General features: G+C 37.9%; 1 protein-coding gene across 1 annotated transcript in view; it reads left to right on the forward strand.

Annotated features, from left to right (window-relative positions):
- LOC149088172 (uncharacterized) overlaps positions 1–20846 on the forward strand; it is a 40344-nt gene that overhangs the window by 16895 nt on the left and 2603 nt on the right. Inside the window, exons 2-4 of the mRNA XM_089245231.1 lie at positions 14504–14633; positions 15560–15705; positions 20568–20697. Of these exons, the coding sequence (XP_089101357.1) occupies positions 14504–14633; positions 15560–15705; positions 20568–20697 (406 nt within the window). The remainder of the gene's footprint in view (positions 1–14503; positions 14634–15559; positions 15706–20567; positions 20698–20846) is intronic.

Genomic DNA, 20846 nt, shown 5'->3' on the forward strand with positions numbered 1-20846 from the left:
GCTCCTTAAAATCAGATTTATAGGTGTCATCGTTAAGACTGAAACTCCGTTAAATCCTTTATAGGAAAGCTTTGGTGCAGACTAGCGATTACCGAAAACTTTTATGAGAGCTCTGATACAGAGCTCGCTGCTATAAATCCTTTATAGCAGTTTTAATGCGTATACCAGAGCTCAGTAAAATTATTTATAGGAGCCTTGGTGCAGACTCGAGCTCATTGAAATCTTTTATAAACTCCTTCCTGCAAAAAGAAGCTCCTCGAAGCCTTTTATAGGAGCCTTACTGGAGATTAGTACCTTACTGCTTGTAAACCTTTATAGGTACCTTCTGTGCAGCCAAGAGAGAGAGTGAGAGTTTTTCTTGAAATACTTTATTAAGTGCATTAGTGCAGACTGGAGTTTCTCAAAATTTTGTGAAGCAGCCTAGATGTGAACTAGATCTCTTTGAAATCCTTCTATACCTCGTATTTCCCCTTTAAATTTCTTTGGAACTCCTTATAATCATTTATAGGTACCATAGTTAAGACTAGAGCTTATTGAAATATTTTATAATTCCTTACTGCAAAATAGGGCTCATTCAAATCTTTTATAATTCCCTTAATGCAAAATAGAGCTCTCTAAAATCTTTTATAGGAGCCTTACTGGAAAATAGAGCTCCATGAAATCCTTTGTAGGTAACTTTATGTGGACAAGAGTTTCTTGAAATCCTTCATTACGTGCATTAGTGCAGACTGGAGCTCCTCAGAATTCTGGTAGCCACCTAGATGTGGACTAAATCTCCTAGAAATCCTTTATATGCATTTTAGTACGGATTAGAGCTGTTAGAAATTATTTATTAGGTGCAATTAAAGCTCCATGGAACCCTTTATAGGCGCATTAGATCTACTTGAAATCCTGTATACGCTCCTGAGTGCAGCTTAGTACATGCCAAAGCTCATTTGAAATTGATTATAGGTGCCTAAGTGCAAAATAGAGCTTATTTGAAATCGTTTATCTATGCCATAGAACTCCTTGAGATCCTTTATATGTGCCATAGAACTCCTTGAAGTCATTTACAGATGCATTAGAGCTCTTTAAATCCTTTGCAGGTGCCTGAGGACAGACTCCTTATAGAGCTCTCTCTCCCCCTTCTAATAGAGCTCCTTAAAGGCACCTAAATCCTTTATAGGCACTTTCGCCAGAATAGAAGAATTTGAATAAGTATTCATTTCACGATTTGTGGTCATTGCAGATAATGTTGGTCAAGTTCTTTATGTGATTATGACTGAGACCTGACAGTACTCCCAAGAATATTGTGATGTGATGTCAACTTATTGTCTATTGAAAATTTCTAGCGTCTCGTCGCCATCTGCAGTTAACATTTTAAATCGATAATCTAAAACAAAATTGTAACCGGTCTCGTAAATTTTGCTGCCAGAAATACTTCTATTACATCAAGCGTTTCTTTTTTCTGATATCGCTGTTCAAAAAACCGTCAGCCAGACTGCACATCCTGTATATAGATGGCGTAACATTTCTTTGAATGGAATATTTGTTCAATGACCCGCTCATTTCCATCTATAAAGTCACCATGAAGGGTTCATGAATGATGCAAAGGCTCTTCGTACTCTCTTGTTTCGAAAATTAATGCAGAAAAGTATTCTCTCTCTTCGATATTTCGGCGAACAAAAATCGATGGATTTACAAGGAAAAATCAATGGACTCCTCGGACAAGAGAATTCTCTGCCGCCCATAACCTATTATGTTTGTTCCGGAACAGTCTTTGTCTTTGACTTTTCTTTGTGTAAGGGAAAAAGGCGCTAAAAATAAAGTTCAAGGATTACATTTACTTTCAAGTACTTAAAGGCTTATAGCTTCTCTATTTTTCGCAGTGATTCCGCGAGAAAATGCACTGCTCTCTCCAGTTTATGAAGATTTAACCTTTTTCGTGGAGAGGAAACTCTATTCAATGTACACGTACCGAGACAATATTGATAATTTGTACAGGGTGTGCAGAAAAAGAAAAACGATTGTATTCTTAAACAAACCAAAATAATATTTTCTATGGATGAGAAGATACGGATTTTCTTTGTTTCTTTTTTTCGTTGTTATTTATGTGAAATGGATCTTTGTGTGTGTGTGTGTGCATATGGACAAAATAATTCGAGTTATGCTTCTCGGCTTTTCGTAAATTTGTTTATGTCGTTATTAATCTTGTTTTGAGACTTCAATGATGATTGACAACATGCTGTGAAGTTCCAAGTCCCTCATTTTGAGACAATGATGGCATTAAAGTGAGATCCAAGCCTGTTTTTTTTTTTTGTTGGACTTGAGTGATGACGTGGAATCCTGATTCAAATCGGTTTTTAGGTATCGGTGATGACGTAAGGTTAAAGTCCACGTCTGTTTTTTAGACTTCAATGATATTAACCATGAAGTCACCCAATGAATAAGGCAAATACACGAAAAATATACAAACTCCTATTGTATTTCGACACTCAATGGGTGTCGTCGGAAGAATATTTAATCACTTATCATGCTGACCGAGGATCCCACTTGGATTGGATACTAAATATTTTTTCTCGGTTGCTCAGCGGGAAAAAGTTCACCTGTTCACTTCGAACGTCGAGGTCAGAATAAAGCTGAGAGCCTGCGTGTAAGACTAATGTAGCGTCCTGATTGGATGCTTGCGAAATAGAGCTAACCGTTTGGTCTCTCTATTCGAATTTTTTTTTTACTCTTCATGACTTCAATGATGACGCGAGGTTAAGATCAAAGTCTGTTTTTCATTCTTCAATCATGATGTGGGTTGAAATCCAAGTCTATTTTTAAGAGTTCTTTTAATGATCACGCAATATTAACCCTTACGGTCCTGTGTCGAGGTGGTCACGACATAGGATCGCATCAGGAAACAACGGTACTTCATTGTTATAACAACCCCTTATATACGATCAAGGAAGGTTCCCCTGTGAATTCGGCTTCTTAGCAGAACTCATAAGCTATACAGCAAAACATGAAGGGACAAACATCCAGGGGCCTTCCTCATTGGGGGTACGGGGAGGGGTGATATAAAGTACGAACCGTACCAACGAAATGCCGGAAAACCTCTGGACCGCAAAAGGTAAAGGGCAAATTCTCGTATGATGACAAGTGGTTAAGATTCAAGTTTTTTTGAGATTTTAATTGACATAAGATAAAGTTCTAATTATCTTTTCCAGACTTAAATCGCAGGATGAATTTAAAATGTGTCTTTCTTCGAGACTTCAATAATGACATTAAGCCCCGTTTGCATGCGCAACATTGGGGTTTCTTTGGGTATTATTATCAACATGGCAACTTTTTTTTCTCCGAAAAGAAGGGATGGAGATTCCTTCAAAAGAAGCCTTTTTTTTTCGCTGAGGACTGGTAGTTGACTCTGACCTCTTCTCCCATTATCTTTTGTACCACGAAACTACCGTTTTAGCTGCTCTGTCAGCAACCATCTTGAGCCAACGTCTTCTGTTCAACCAACGTGACCGGATGAAGACTTCCAGGAAGATGGGGGGGGGGGATACCGACATAAACTCACTCGCCATGTAGACGGGTTGTAACGAAACCCCCCGGTTACCGGTACTTTCCCGGGATATTTCATTTCCTATGTAAAGGGGACTAAAAAGGTCCAAGTCTGTTTGAGACTGAAGTGTTTATGATTAGTCCCTCTTCCGAGAATTCGATGATGACAATAGAGACTTAATGTAATCCAAGTCTATTCTTGAGACCAGTGATGGGAAGAAATTTAGATCCACGTCTCTCTGTCTTAAGACTTCAAGGCTATAAAAAAAAGGAAGAAAGGTTACCACTTTTTATTGAATTTTTGAATGCACTTACGTAGATTTTTCAAGCAGGTGAAATAAATGAAAGAATGTCCTTAATTGAAGTGAGTGACCTGTTCTTAAATTACATGTCCAATCAATGATTCATCGCAGTAATACAAGCTATATATTTACAGAGTATGGATAATACGTTGCCAGGAGTTGACTAGGCTCCAGCGCTAGCAGCTGTGTCTAGACTATATCTTAACGGGATCCGTATTATTATGCTTGTGATTTGTCATGTCAGACTTGACTTGTGGATTCATGTCACCTTGTGCAGTTCAGAGTCCCACCGACATTAACGGAGATCAATTTCTTCAATGTGTAGAGCTGCACGCGTTACTAACACTGGTATTATTTACATTTCTTAACCTTAAGTAAATACATAATCAGACAGAGCAATGACACTGTCTCCTCTGGTGTCGCCAAAACGTACTTACCAACGCAGCTTTCAAGAGAATCGTTTGAGGATCATTGAACTCGCAAATATTTGTCATCAAACAATGTTTTCGGCATTGTTTTTAATATTTCTTTTTCCTTTTACTTTTCGCTTCCCTGGACATGAATGATCATCTGTTGATGGTGACCGCCGCGGGAAAATGGACACGCGATTTCTCCGGGTGTATAACGTTAATGACATTTGTTCGGTCCGTTTCCTCCCGCGGAAAAAAGTTCTTAATGGCTGAGAACACATTTCGTGACAGTCTCTGAGAAAACTCAAAATCCATTCCGACGTGTTGTTGTCTATTAAGTATGAAATGTGTACTGTGAGAAGAAACAATCTTTTGCAAACATGGGGATGAATAATGTTTAGTATTCAGGAGCATGGACGTTGGTGGACGATCCTAAAACAAACATGTGGAATCACGAATCTTACAACAATTATCGGTCATTCATAAAAAAAAACTATTCCAATTTATTGTATTAACATCATACAAATACAAATACAACGCCACAACAGACAAAATGTCCAACGAGGTGGCTGAGAAAAAGATGCATATAACAAGTATGAATGTCGTATATTACTAAAAATGCAATTACAAAAACTATAAACAATTTATTATATACATGATAAAATATTATACAATGCCCATAAAATGCATTTATGGTTGTCTTATTCTAAGTACGGATAGCTGCTCGATCTACCCCAAAATGTTTATCGTATTTCTTTTTAAGCGTGTCAATTGTGTTAGAATTGACTCCATCCGGGAGTAATATATTCCATTTATTAACAACCCTATTAGAGGAAAAATTCCCTGCGACACCATAACCTAGAGTTGTCCCTTACCAAATGATACTGGTTGTCGGGTTCGTTTTCAATGACTGATTGCCACAATCATAAGCACACATACTGCCACTTTTATATATAATACTTGATTTAATCATAATTTTTCACAATAAACATTATACTATTAGCACGTCCTCCTAGCTTACAGCGAGCCTTTGAAATTACCTCCTGAGTCCACAGGAGCCACACTCTAACTAACTGAAAGCACACCAAGCTTCTTTCCTCTTCTGTCCCCCCCCCCCAACCACGCTTTCTAATCCCATCATGCTCCTTCCCGATGGGGGAAACCTTACACTGATGTCCCCTTGTAAAAGCAGTTGATTGACGGCGCATCAATAAATCATGTGGTCCATCCTATCCATACCATTGAAAATTTTTAACACTTCGATCATATCTCCCCGACATCTGCGGTCATCTAATGTAAACATATTCAATTCGATGATTCTCTTTTCATCATGGGGTCGTGTATAATAACCTGTTATTAAATATAACCGCCGAGCGTTCCAGTAAATTCGATAAATTTACTGGCGATTATGCATAATCCCCGAAAGTCGCACCGTTGGTAAACATGATAATTCGTACTCGCATGATTTACTTATACATGTATTGTATCATTATATCGGGGTACGATCGTAAAATTTCTTATCTTTAGATCGGGGTCTGTGTAATGTTCGTCACGTGTAGTGCCGCCATCTACCATCTGTTTTTCTGACTATGAGTGGAATGTAATGATTGAATGATTGTATCGGTGTAGGCCTGATGCTCTCTGTGGCGAGACTTTTTAACCGGAAGACTAGTCCGCATGTCCCCGTTTACTTCAACAACAAGCCACCAGCTGAGGCTTGCCGCTGTGGTGGTCGAGTCGCGAGGTCCCGGGTTCAAACCCCACAGTCGCCACAGTGCTGGTCGGCTGAAGTTGCTTTTCTCTGGTTAGGGGCCATTCAAGTATTACGTAAGTAGATATTCAGCCATTTCTGACGTCCTCCCCCCACTTGACAGCAAAACACTGACCCCCCCCCCCCCCCACGCCGTCAGCAACTTAGAATATTTCATATCTTCAGAAATTGGTGGTTGATGACGTAAGCAACCTTCAAACGCCCCTCGCTCCCTTGTCATCAAAAGTCAGCAAATCCGAAACCCCCCTCCCCCCTCGATGCTAACATAATACGTGAATGACCCCTTACCAACTTCAAATCGTGAATGCGAGCCGATCTCCTCTTTAAAAAGTCTCGCGACAGAGAGCAACAGACCTACAGACTGTTAGGTGCACACACACACAGTTACACTTCCGGTACAACTCACTAGGTAGTAAATCGCTCATAGATGGTGATAGAACTGAGTTGTTTTCGGTTTGAAAGAACAGAAAGAAAGAAAAAAGCTGAGGCTTTTTCTTATGAACGCATTTCCGACACAGAAGAGATAGAAGAAAAGGTCTTTCTTATCAGAAAAAAAAAACCTCTCGCCAGACTGGCGTTCTGCGCACTCTATCGACAAAAATGTGAACTAATTTTTTTTTCTGTACCAAAAATTAAGTCCTTCGGGAGAGTAATTTTTTCGCAAACCGCATTTAAATATACCAATTCCTTTAATTTTTATGAATGTTTTTTAAAACTAGAGGCTTCATGAGGGAGGGCTCTATGCACGTAGGCCAATGGTCTGCCTTCCGTTGACCCCACGCCACCGTGCGGCCCGAAGAATATGGGCTGCTGAACATCGAGTTTGGGAGCAACATGATTGGAGCCAAGTGCTGTTTACAGACGAGTCCCGATTCAGTCTGGAGTGTGACACCCGACGTGCTCTGGTATGGAGGGACAGGGGCACTCGAAATAACCCCGCATTCGTTCGTGAAAGGTCACAATACAGACGAGCTGGTCGGATGGTATGGGGTGGAATCAGCATAGGCGGACGTACGGACCTGCATATCATTCGGAATGGCACTTTGACGGCCCGAAGGTATGCAGACGAGATACTGCGACCTCATGTCATCCCTTACGCTGGAGCCATTGGAGATTCCTTTGTTTTCCAGGATGATAATGCCCGACCGCATAGAGCTCGTCTGGTGGAGAACATGCTTGAAGCTGAAACAATACAGCGTATGGAATGGCCAGCGTGCTCTCCTGATCTGAATCCAATCGCATTGCTGCGCGACCAAGGCCGCCAGTTACTGTCCGAGACTTGCAGATTGCACTTCTTGAGGAGTGGAACAGTATTCCCTAAAAAGTCTGATCGATAACCTCATCGCATCCATGACAAACAGGTGTGCAGCAGTCTTAGCTGTTCGAGGAGACCACACGCCCTATTAAAACTCATGCATCACGTCTAAACAGTACTTTTTTTATCGTTTACATGTAACCAAATTGTTGTCCTAAATCATCTTTTCGTGTTTTTTCCATATTTTCAAAGAATTAAAGCTTAATTCCAAATTTTTTTACGTCTTTTTTCTGTATTGCGCATTGATACGCGTGTACTATCCATTGTATGCCAATACGTGGCTGTCTCGCACGGCTTTCTTCACTTTTTTGCGTGCTCCCCTAATTGTTTTGAGCAGTGTATTTACGAATTTACGGGACACCCTGTGCAACTAAAATTCAGTGGAATGAATCATAAATTATTTCACACCAGAAGATTATTAATTAACATATTGTTGAAAAAATCATCAACAGCCATGAATTCGTAATCATGTACAATAGGGCTTTCACGAGTCTTTGAAAAGACACCAGAACGAGGCCCATCTCCCGAAAAGTCGAAAGCCATTAATCATTTCCAGAGAAGATATAAATATAATAAAACGGGGTAAAAATATCTTCCATCTGGAGTCAATTTGATCGTAAATGTACTTAATCGATAATAAAGGGGATGAGTCTCATATTTATCCGGAAAAATGATATCAGATATGAATTCGAGGAGGAGGAAAACCTCATTTCGGGAGAGGAGGAGGATAAAAAGTGAAAGTAAAAAAGAACCTCATTTTCGTGTCTTCATTATCGCAGTGCGATTTTCGCATTTGCGTTCGCCATAATTGAGATAAAAATGCCTCTCGGAGATGAAATTGGAATTTTTATGTATATATTATGATCATTTTCTCCGAACTTTACGGAAAGTATTCGCACTGGGGAAATTTAATTTTGATCCTCCCTTGCCTCGTACTAAAAAAACAAATTTAAATATTAAACCTTCCAGATGGAATTTCAATTACGTTTTTCAATTTTTTTTTTTTTTTTTTTGATGAAATTCACTTACTTCTTCGTAAATTGTTGTTTTTTAAGCTTCACATAAATTTAAATTTGATTCTGGATAATTTGACTCTGTTTGACTGAATTAATGTTATTTTAAAAGAGTTTTAACAGTGGTTTTAGGTTCGTGATTGATGAATATGTCGTATCAGTGTTATCTCTAGGCTGACCATATTTGTTGGAGAAAAATGCTGGAAATTGGTCTTCGAAATACGGGAAATTGCCAACTATCGCCAAAAATGATGCCAAAACTGAGAAAAGTTTCTAAATCATTCAAAATCACAGAAAGGTCGCCAATTGCGGGAAATGAATCTCCACTTGAAATTGCAGTGAGTTAAAAAAAAATAAAAAACATGACAAATATGCGAAATGAATATTCTAATTTGTTGTGGTAATTGTCATAATATATTTTCTGAGTTGGGAAGACATAAATTTTATTCGTTGATTTGATGAATAAAAAGTCAAGTTGCCTTCGTTGAAAATACGTGAAAAAACGGGACATTTCTCCAAAAATGTCGGGACAGCCAGAGAAACAGTAAAAACGTGGACTGTCCCGGGATATACGGGACGTATGGTCACCACAGTTATCTCCGAAGGAAAAAAAAAAAATTTGGAGAGGAAAAATTTCACTCTCTCCTATGCAAAAGTTTTAGAGGTATTTTTGTAAGAAGAGGGACATTTTTTTTTCTTGAGAACAAAGAAATCACTATCAAAAAATTATCTAAAATATGGTAAAGTATTTTCACCCTTCAACGAAATTCGGAGGAGTAAAATTTGAAAAAAAATTGAGGCGTGATTCACGCGCATTGGCGTACGCTGTATATTATAATTTTTTTTTTGCTAGATTCCCTCTCTCTCTCCCCCCCCCCCCCCAGCACATACCCATTTAAGAAGTCCGTGGCTAGTTTGACCAAAAAGAGTTTGTTGTTGGTGTTCATATCGGTGTGGTAACGTTTCAGTGGAACCAGAGGGACAAAAATAATTTTTTATGAAATCCAAAAAAAAAGGAATCTTCTAAACTCATTAGTCTACTCACACCCTCTTCTTAGAGATGGACAATTCCCATCCGTCTGGGCCGGGGCCCCAAATAATATTTTTCAAGATCTAGGAAAGTCTTCCGAATTCATTAGTCTTCTCGGACCCCTCTTAACAGAAATTTAAAAAAAAATCCCATTTTTCTGGACCAGGGCCCCAAGGGGCCGTTCAAGTATTACTTAAGCAAATTTTTAGCCATTTTTGACACCCCCCCCCCCTTGTCAGCATAATTTCGTCATCAGCTCTGTCCCTCTGAATCCTAACTCATATTTTCATAAAGTGTGGTTGATGACGTAAGCATTATCCAAACTCCCCCCTCTCCCACCCTATCGATGATGACGTAATACTTGAACGGCCCCCAAGTCATTTTCCTTTTCTTTTTTGAAGATCTGCAAATTTAAACGCCTTCCTATATATATATAATTGATACTTGTCTTCTCGCCACTCTTCTCAAAAATGGAAACTTCTCATCCGTCAGGACCAGGGCCCTCAAATCATTTTTTTTAAAGATCTAAAAAAGTGTCTTCCAAACTTATTTATTTCATCACCCCTCTTCTAAGAAATAAAAAAAATAATATCGACCCCCCCCCCCCCACTTAGCAAACCCATAGGATCCCATGTTGTATATGTAGCTTCAACCCCCCCCCCCCTTCCGCACGTTGTCTATTCTATCGCCTTTTGGGAAGCGCCCATTTTGTGAAGCACTGATCTAAAATATAAATTAACTGATTCTAAATTTTATATGTTTCTTATACGTCTAATTTGAATATTTCAATTTTATTTTCTTATTAGAGATTCCATTCAGTTTTTTTATGCACGCTCTCAAAAAAAAATTTCGGGGCCGTGGACCCCTTAAAATCCATTAGGACCGCCTTGGTTATAATGATTACCTAAACGGCAATAGTAGATTTTCAACGGAATCAATGCTCGCGTGTTCAAGGAAAGCGTGGTCAGTTTGAATCGCATCCGTTTCCGGTTAGTTTAAATGGCTCATCGATGAATTCACGTTTCCCATTGTGAATTATTGGCGATAGCCCCAACATGCAAAACAGCTATTAACTCACATTTCACGGTGTGTATTACTTCCGCATATTTATTCCTGGTTTTTCACATCACTTACATGTCCACTTCCGTATAATTTCAATGGTTATTGGCCGCGATTTCCCAGATCCATTCCGTGCGTTTCCAATCCACTGGAATGAATGGAAGTGAGCATTTGTACCTATTGTACTGTCAGGAAAGTGTCTGATACAGAGGTCGTCAAACTGTTAGACGCACCGCCCTCGGGAGGAGCGAGAACTTCAGAAATTTCCAAACTACTCAGTAATGAGCCTTTTATTTAAGTAGCACTACCTTGATATATTTAAGACATGAATGTGATGCACGCACATTTGCAAACCCAGGAGAGCCCTACAAAATAAACGAGAGGGGAGGAAGCTGCTTCTTCGACATGGCAGCAAATCAAAACGTCAATCTACAGTTTATAACTTGTACAATATGGCTGATCTGGTGATCAAACCTGAAGATGCGTACACAACAGTGCGGAGTATCTTTGGATTCAATTAGATCACAAGTTCTTGGCCAAGGGTCCACGGACACCTTTGGGGGGGGGGGGTCTCTAGAGAGGTTTCATAGGAAAGGGTCCCCTTCCTTAAGTAAGCTTAGTTGGTGAAACCATTGACTTATTGATTTTAAATTGTTTCTTTCTGAATATTACTCTGTAGAGGGGTCTACGGCCTTCATTTCAATGACACACAGAGGGTTCGCGGCCTTCGTTTTACTAACGCAGAGAGTCTGCAGCTTCCATTTTAATGACACAGAGGGTCCACGTCTTTTTGTTTCATCAGCACAAGTGCTCTACGAAACAAAAATGGTTAAGAGCCCTTGAATTAGATCTTTCCTAAACAAATCCAACGACACGTCACGCACATAGCCAACTTAACCCCCATGGGTTCACTCACGTACATCCCGGGGGCCACTTGGTGAATAAGAGGTAGACATCAGTGCATTGCTTTTTCACGTGGGCCCATGATGCTCTTAAGATGCTGTAGTTACCCCAACTTTTTTCGGAGATGCTGCCGAATCGGCCGAGTAGGTCACTTGAGCACAACTCACGTCAAAACTTCTGATGAAGTCTAGAAATTAATGTAGACATTACATCTAGGTGTAGAACTAGGTGTCTTCACTGCAGTATCTAGATTTACGCAGTGACGTCGTAACGGGTGGACCCAACGGGGACCTCAATATAATAGAAAAACTTTATTCTGAGATTATTTTTCATTAAATACGAACTTCATTAATTCTAAATAGTTTTTTCATTGAATACAAATTTCATTCATTTTGAAATTTTTCATTAAATATGAAAATTTCCATCAATATTCCTAAAATATTTTTTCATTAAATTTGAATCTTTAATAATTCTAAAAATATTTCTTCCAATAGCTCTGGTTTCTGGTCATTCTTTCATTCATTATGAAGTTATTTCTTTCATTCATTATGAAGTTATTTCTTTCATTCATTATGAAGTTATTTCTTTCATTCATTATGAAGTTATTTCTTTCATTCATTATGAAGTTATTTCTTTCATTCATTATGAAGTTATTTCTTTCATTCATTATGAAGTTATTTCTTTCATTCATTATGAAGTTATTTCTTTCATTCATTATGAAGTTATTTCTTTCATTCATTATGAAGCTATTTCTTTAAATATTCGTGGAATCGTTGCCCTGATTAATTCTAAAAATATTTAATTCAATAATTATCAAGTGACGAAATCTAAAATTATTTCTTTCAATAATCATGAAATAATTGTTAACAAGTGTAAATTGAACGACACTTTCACTCTTCAATCCTTGAATTCTAACCCAATATCTCGGACACGAGTGCCTTTGACTTCTCCTAAATACCAAAGGATATTCCCAGTAGTCTTATTCCACTAACAAAGTAATTCAATGACCTACATGGTTTTACATAACGCAATTTTTAAATTGTTTTTTTTACACTGGTGTAGCTTTGGAGATTTGTGTTTCTGGTACGTGCTGTTGCTTGGCGAGAGAGAGACAGCACAAGTATCCTCAAGGGATACTTTTTTATATCCTCTATTAACAATGAGGGGGAAAATAAGCGTATTTTATATCCGTTACGTGAATACGAAATCATTCAAACACGTGCAAAAATAATTATTACAGCTGATCAAACTTGAGTTTTGCGGTTACTCAACTCTCACATGTATAGAATAGGTCTAAAAATAATTAGACTGCATTTGGTAAAGGAAATTATGAATTGATCTTGATGAGGTCATTGCCTAGGACAGAGGTTTCAAAATTGTAGTTTCGTTGGTTTTTATAAAGTTTACACTACAAATATCTAGAGAAATATTCATGCTTTTCATTTGGGTTCCGTAGAAAGGTCTAGTAACCATCGAGAGTTTCGTGTAACAGTGCCACCAAAGGTTCTGAGGAGCAATTTCGCAGCTACCGAAGGTTCCGTGAGACAGTGTCGTAACCATTGAGGATTCTGCGGTACAATCACGGAATCACCAATGGTTCCATTGAGCATTCTCATAAACTACAAGGGTTCCATAGAATAGTATCGCCAAGGGTTCCATAGAATAGTATCGCCAAGGGTTCCATAGAATAGTATCACCTATGGTTCCATTGAGCATTCTCATAAGGGGTCATTCAAGCATTACGTCAGCATCGGGGGGGGGGGGGAGTTTCGGATTTGCTGACTTTAGATGACGGTGGGGGGGGGGTTTGAAGGTTGCTTACGTCATCAACCACCCCTTTTTGAAGATATGAAATATTCTAAGCTGCTGACGAAATTTTGCTGACAGTGGGGGAGGGGGTCGGTGTTTTGCTGACTTTTGCTGACAAGGGGGGGGGGTCAAAAATGGCTGAAAAATTGCTTACGTAATACTTGAATGGCCCCTAAACCACAATGGTTCCATAGAATAGTGTCCCAAGGGTTCCATAGAATAGTATCACCAAGGGTCCCATGGAATGGTCTAATAGCACTCCTCGTAAACCTCAGGGGCTCAGTGGAAGAGTCTAGTAGAACTCAATGGTCAAGGGTTTAGCGGAACAGTCTCGTAATGACCCAAGTTTCCGTGGAACATTATCGTTACCCTCGAGGGTTCCGTGTAATAGTCTGGTAGCATTCAAGTGTTACGTGGAGCAGTACCACCAACATTTTTGTGAAATAGTCTCGTAACCATCCGCAGAACATTTTCACCAATGGTTCCATGGAACAGTATCACCTTTGTGGAACAATATCATCAAGAATTATGTTATAAAAATGCTCACAGTTTTATATTTTCCTATTGGAACCGTTTTCGTACGTCGCGGTCCTCTTGAGCCGAGAGGGGACAGGCCACAGCAACTAAAACCTTCGATGCCACTGACCTAGGCAGGGGAATTGAATATGATGGAAATACGCACACATAGTGTTTCATCGTTTCCCATCATGAATCCTGAATAATCTAGATGTTCTCAAATCTTCCCCGACAGGTACGAAATTCCAAGATTTAAATCACTCACGTATATATAATACCTGAAACTTCAAAGCATTAAATTTCGATTCGATTCAATGACGTACACTTTAGTAGGTTTGTCGGAAAGCTCACACGAAATCCTCGGTAGTTATTCAAACGAAATGGAATTGAAATCATCGCACATTATTGCAGCTGAACAAACATTGAGAAGTTCGCACACGTACGGTCGATCTCACAAAGCATATTTGCTCTTCCCGGGGAATAAACCCGATCACCAAGTGGACCGTCTAATGCTATCTAATGTTATAATTAAAGACGGTCCTCGCAGAGAGTTCCTGAGGAATACCCTTATTGCCTATATCCCAAGAATTTGGAATGGGTCGTTGACTCACTCCTTATGTTTGAAGTGATTTCACAACCGGTTCATTGATTACTCAAATTTGCTCAGTTAATACCTGGGATAAATACGGGAAAAATCCATGATGGCGCACCAATACTTCCTATTGATTTCAAGCTGAGACACAAAAGATTTGAAGCAGACTCTACTGAATTCATTCGAAACTGACTATTATATTCCCCCCATGGTATATAATTTATCAATAGAAATGTTTTTTTTTTTCATCTCCAGCTTACGCACAGTCCTCCGGTAGCTGTGATTACAATTCTATGATGAACTGTATCCTGTCGATGGGTGAATCTACGGAAAAGGATCGTCTCTTCTTTCCCGATACTCAAGAAAAACTCAAAAGATACTGCAGGTAAGTTCGTGTGCGTGTGTGTGTGAGTCAAAAGGTCAATTATATGCAGGTAAAGTCGACCCCACTTAATCGGATAAACGGATACCCCGCTTAAACTGATAAAATTCTTTCCATCATCAAAATTTCTCCCATAACTGTAAAGTTCCCCGCTTAATACAGTCGAGAATCCCGTTTTAACGAACACTTTTTTTTTAATCCACCAGATAAGTTCACATGGAAACAATACAAAAACCAGAAATTCCTTTATAACGAAATTTCGTTATAACGAAGTGATTTCTCCGGTCTCTTGGAGTTCGTTATAACGGGATTCGACCGTATACTAATTTCAACGACTTTTCCCCCCGCTTAATCGAATATTGCTCTTCACATGTCAACCGTTAATACACATCAACCACTATACACATTATGTTTTTATTAGACGAAACATTTGGAATGAACGGAAAATATGTTAACAAGTTAAGATTTAAAAAAAAAAATACATTTGAGAGTATGTACTAGCCTCCAAGTATTCAAGTTGTCTTTAATAAGTACTGTACATTTAATAATTTTGTTTTTATTCTTTTTGAGCCGATAGAGGGCGCTAACTTTCCTAATGAAAAGTAAAAATCTTGGGTATTGTGATCATAGTAATTAAATATAATTTTCATTTCATGTTTTTGATGTCTGATTTATTTGAGAAGCTTTATTAATATTGATCCTTCATCAGTTTTCAATGTACAAACTACACTAACGTAAAATAGCAATTGAATTGTTCCTCGCATAATAAGATATACCCGCTTAATCAGATATTGGGTGCTGGAATAATTGATATCCGATTAAACGGGACTGACTGTAAATCGATTCTAATCTGATTTATGGAAGAATATGTTAAGAGATATTTTAAAAAGCCTTTTTCCTTCACCCTGTTATCATTTCACTCGAAACAGGCATTTGATGCAGGGAATGAAATGCGCCGAAGCACTTTTCGAGAAATGTGCGTCCGAGGAAGAGAAAAACATTTACAGGAATTTAACAGTCGACATGATCGGCATGAATGTGGCCTTGTGTACACCCGGATCCGATGTCAGTAGCAGTGAGTAATCATTACCATCATACAATTGTTTTTCCTCAAGTTTATACAACGTTGTATCTTTCTGCTATACCTTTATCTTTCTTCAAGTTTATATCTTTCTGCTATACCTTTCTCTTTCTTCTGTTTTTCTTACTGATCCTTCATCTCCATTCTTCTTTCTTCTTGTCATTATTATTGTTACGCGCCTCTCTATTCTTTGTATCATAGAAAGTGAAAAAGTTGTGTTTTTGGGAATGAACCATTTTCTTTTATATTATATTTTCCCTCATTATGCTTTTTCCTTATTTTCCTTTTTTATTCTTCACCATCCTCTTCCTTGTTTGTCTTTTTTTCTTCTGATAATACAGAAGAAGTCCGTTATAACGACAACTCACAATCACGGGAGAAGTTGTCGTTATAACAGACTTCCCGTTATAAGCGGATGCTTTTTTATAACATAAGCTCTTTGACAATCACCTGCAAATCACTCGTTATATCGAGATTGTCGCTATAAGCCATACTCGTTATAACCGACTTTTACTACATAATTATATCCCCTCCCCCCTCTACATTCTAGTCCGATTGTTTTTTCTCTTTTTTTCCTCTCACTATTTCTTCTTCCTTTTTCTTTCTTTTTTTATCTATTTCTCCAACTACAGCATCTTGTTTTTTTCCCTCTCTCGTCACCCTCGCCCATCTTTTTTATTTCTTTTCTTATCCTCTTATCTTCTTCCCTCGTTTCCTTTTTTGTATGGTAAAACAAGAATGAAAAAGTTAGGTGTGTGTGTGTGTTCATGGAATGGACCTTTTCTTATTCTTCTTTTTCCTTCTGATGCTATTTCCTTCTTTTCTTTCTTTGTTCTTCATTAAACTATTCTTTGTTTTGTCTCTTCATTCAATATATATCTCCCCACCCCCGTTCTTTTTTCTATTCGTTTTTCTCCTTCTTTTGCTACCTCTTTTCGATGATTCTCCTTCTTCATCGTCCTCTTTCTTTCTGTTATCTCTTCCTTCAATCATTTTTTTATTTTTTTCATCCTGATCTCTCTATCTTTCTCTCTTGTATTTTTCTTTTTTCGATCTATTATATTCTTTCCTCATTTTCTTCCTTGTATCTCAAAATTAAGAGTGAAAAGAGTAAAGGGGGTTGGGGAAATTGACATTTTTCTTAATTATCTTTTCCCCTTATGATATTGTATCCTTATATCTGCATCCCTTATGTTTTTATTGGATTATATTTTATTGTATCCTTTACATTTTTTTGTTCCCTACTCTTTATTCTTCATCGTCCTCTTCCTTATTCTGTCTCTTCTTTTATTACGTTTCCCCCGTCTTTCTTCTTTCCAATCTGATTATTTCTTTTCTAATTCTTCTGCTACCTCTTTTTTTTCTGTTTCTGTTTCTCTATTTTTCTTCTTCTTCATCATTAATCTCATTCTTTCTTTCATCTTTCTACACTTATCTTGTTTTATTTTTTCGCTCTCATCTCCATTGTTTTCTCCTTTTTCGTGTTGTCATCTTCTTTCTTAATTTTTTTCTTCTTTATATTTATATCATAATACTTTTTCCTCCCTTCCTTGAACTTATTTTAGTGTTCTTTTATTTTTGATTCTGCTTCTATACAAAAAGCTATACCTCCTTGATTTCCTTTCTCCTTTTTTCTTGTTTCCCTTTCCACTTTTTCGGTTTATTGTTTCTTTTCGTTTTTCTCTTTACCTTTCCAACACTTTCTTATCATATTGTTTATTTTTCATCTTTTTTCTTGTTTATTTCATCCGAATTTCCTTCTTTCTGGACTTTATTCTTTTGGTTTCGTCGTTCTTCTTTCTCTTCCTTGATTTGTTTTTTTTCCTCACTCTTCTACTTGTTTTTCTACTTCTTTATTTTCCTCGTTTTTTCCTGTTTATTTCTTTCGCTTTTTTACGCTTTATTTTTACACTTCTTCCCCATCATTTCACCAGCAGAACTTACTTTCTTTTTCTTTTGCTTTTTTTTTGCATTTAAAGTATTTTTATTTCCAACCATCTTCTGACTTCCCTATCATTTTTATCCTACAGATTCCTATAACTTATAGCTTCAAGATAGTATGAGGCAAAAATGAATGGGAAGTGCTTAAAACGAATGACTCAAATCCGGGACTCAAGTCTCAAAATGACGAATGTCATTTGAATATGTGAAACGAATCGCTCAAGTCTCAAAACTGTGCCATGCCAGCCTTTGCCGTGGAACCGCGGAACAGTGCTCCTGACGAAGGTTTTTGGAAGAAATGTTTTGTTTAAATGCTTGAGGGAGCCACAGATAAGCGTTGATTAGGGAAGGAGTGCAGCTAATGCAAAGGTTTCAGAACCCCTGACTTGAGTTTCGCTCTTATTGCATAGTTACAGTGGCGGATCGAAGTCGGTTGACGCCCCGGACCAAAAGAAAATATTGGGCCTCTTAAATTAGAAAAGAATGTGAAGTTTGGGTTTTTCGGGGCCCCGGGCGCGCCCTGAGTGCCTGCTGTTAAATTCACCTCTTCATAGCTAAATACATTTTCTGCATGTAGAAAATGATAAGGACTTCTGAAAGTCTCTCAAAAAACGGTTTTTGATATTTTCTTCTATTTGTGTCATGTTGTTCGAAATTTTCATGCTTCTGCTATCTCTCTCCATTATTGTATCCGAGATACCGTAGATTGTACACACGTATCTCATCGCATCAGAATTGATATTTCATTTCTGGATGCTGTCTGTTCTTCCGGTTCAATTCTGAAGATGACAGCTCCATATCGTTACCAACGAAAGTTGATGGATTAGATCCGAGGAGGAAATTGTATCTATCGACTTGTACTCCTCGCTGGCGAAAGACTTGGGAATACGACATTCATTTCTCCTCTCCTCTTCCTCTTTTCCTCCATATATATAAATGATGATGATACAGAAGAAAAGCTCCGGGCGCTCGAGAACACATTCCATCTCGCAACGATCGTCGAAATGGCAAGTCTATTTACCCGAATCTAGAACATGTATGGATCCTTTTTTTTCTTTTGATCAAATCGGAATTGATTTCCGTTTTGATTACTGAATGTATGTACCTAGTAATTGGAAATGACTTTTGCTCCGTGTTTAGAAAATGGATTCAAAATTCAACTTCTTTTAATCTGGAGGTTGTCTGAAATATCCTGATGTAGAAAGATGATCCGAAAATATTTTTATTATTAAAATCGACAGTTTCACCGACTTCAAATATTTGAATTTAAAAATCAACCACAATACGAAATCTATTCAAGTTCGTACTGCGGCCTCCTTTGGAACATATTTTAATCTCTTGCCCCCCCCCATTTTAATCCAGGGCCCCACCCCCTCTCCCAGGAACGAGTTGTTTTCCATACATCTCATCATAATCAATTTAGTCAAAACTATTTATTAATTTGTAATTAAAAAATTTCTACAAATAAGATTGATCTCTGGAACCCTGGACCTGGCGCGGATCCAGAGAGGGACGATCATCCCTGACAAGAGCCGAATTAAATTGGAGAAATCGGGCTGTCCAATAAAATACGGGAAGATCCAACGAGTCTACAAAATCAATTGCCCATCCTGACAAATCATTCAGTGAGATTTCTTTTTAAATTAGGGGAAGAGGGATTTTTATGTAGGGTCGTCTCAACATCATAGATCCTAGGTTGAAGTGTTGTTCAGGAGGCCCATACTTAGTTTTGGGAGTGACAGATTACATATTTGTATACTTATTTGCTAAAATCAGAGTACCAGATCTCATTACGTAGGTCCACTATGGTCATGAGCCCCCCCCCCCCCTCCGGTTGTTGCACGGATTGGCTCATGAGATGGCACAGGTTCTATAGGAAATCTCTGCAGGATTATGGAGAAAGCAGCCACACATTTTCTTCCACATTTCTCTTGAAACCTCACATTTCTTCACAATCGGATTTTTTTCCACAGCTTTCTCATTTGTTTAGTAAATACTATATATTTAGTAATACTGAATATCATACGTACTGAAAATGATATTAAAGATTATAATTAAATCTATGATGGAAGTACTCATGCTCTAAGCTGTCTACAGCTGTGACTATTTATCTATGGAATTTTGGAGAAGTCTTTGGAAATAACTTCTCTAGAATCTCACTGTGATAGTCAGCTCATATGAAGAGGACTTTCAACTATACAGGGTGTCCTGTAAGTACTAACTCGGCCTTCTCATCAACCGTTAGTCGTAGCAGAATGGTTATGGTTTGAAAATTTCTCGAAATATGTTCAAGAATCGCTCTGTACCAGTTTAGAGACTGGAAATGGATCGCGTCATAAAATAAAAAAAAATCTAAATTTTTATATGGTATTCTCCGTCCTCTAACAACTTCTAATTTGAAAGTTGTTGACCTGCCACTCTTGAGACCAAAAAAAATTCATCCATGTTTTCCGAGTGCAATATTTACTGAGATATTTGAATTAAAAAATTGGAGAAAAGTTGGGAAAGAATAGCAAAAATGAGGGAAAGAAGCGTTGTCCGTTAGTTTTCATGCTGTTCTTTCCTAACTTTTCTCCGATTTTTGAATTCAAATATCTGAACGAATATTGCACATAGAAACACTGGATTTTTTTTTTCGCCTCATCAGAGACAAGGCAACAACTCCCTCATTGGAAGTTAGTGGACAGGGAACCATGTAAAAATTTAGTTTTTTTTTATTTTAAGGCACACTGTATTTTTTCTCACTTTCAAAACTGGTATAGAGTGATTCTTCAACAGAATTTGAGTATTTTTTTAAACTAAAGCCATAGCTCTACGACGAACGATTCATGAGATAAAGGCCGCATTAGGAATTACAGGACACCCTGTATAACCCTTGCGTAATATTAAATTTTCTTTATGTATTTTTTGCTTAGGATTCTTGAAGCACGTTTCATGTTATAAGCAACTTTCTTCAAGATTCAAATTGTGTTCGGACCGATACATCGGAAACATCGTCGTTGTCCAAGGATTGCCTCCAGATCAACAATTCAAAATGGCGTGCTGGTAACATCAAAATTCACTCATTTATTTCTGTTCGAACCTAACTATAGGGGGAATCTATAAACTTCAGATAAAATTTTAAGCTTAAAAATATGAAGGTTGCTCAACCTTTAGGGCAAAGCAGGTCACTTATGTGATTTGTAAATGTGTCG

This window comes from Pholcus phalangioides, unplaced genomic scaffold (assembly GCF_987345545.1).
Source record: "Pholcus phalangioides strain wild (caught in Gottingen) unplaced genomic scaffold, Ppha-v1.0 ptg000003l_1, whole genome shotgun sequence".
In the NCBI taxonomy this organism is placed as follows: Eukaryota; Metazoa; Arthropoda; class Arachnida; order Araneae; family Pholcidae; genus Pholcus; species Pholcus phalangioides.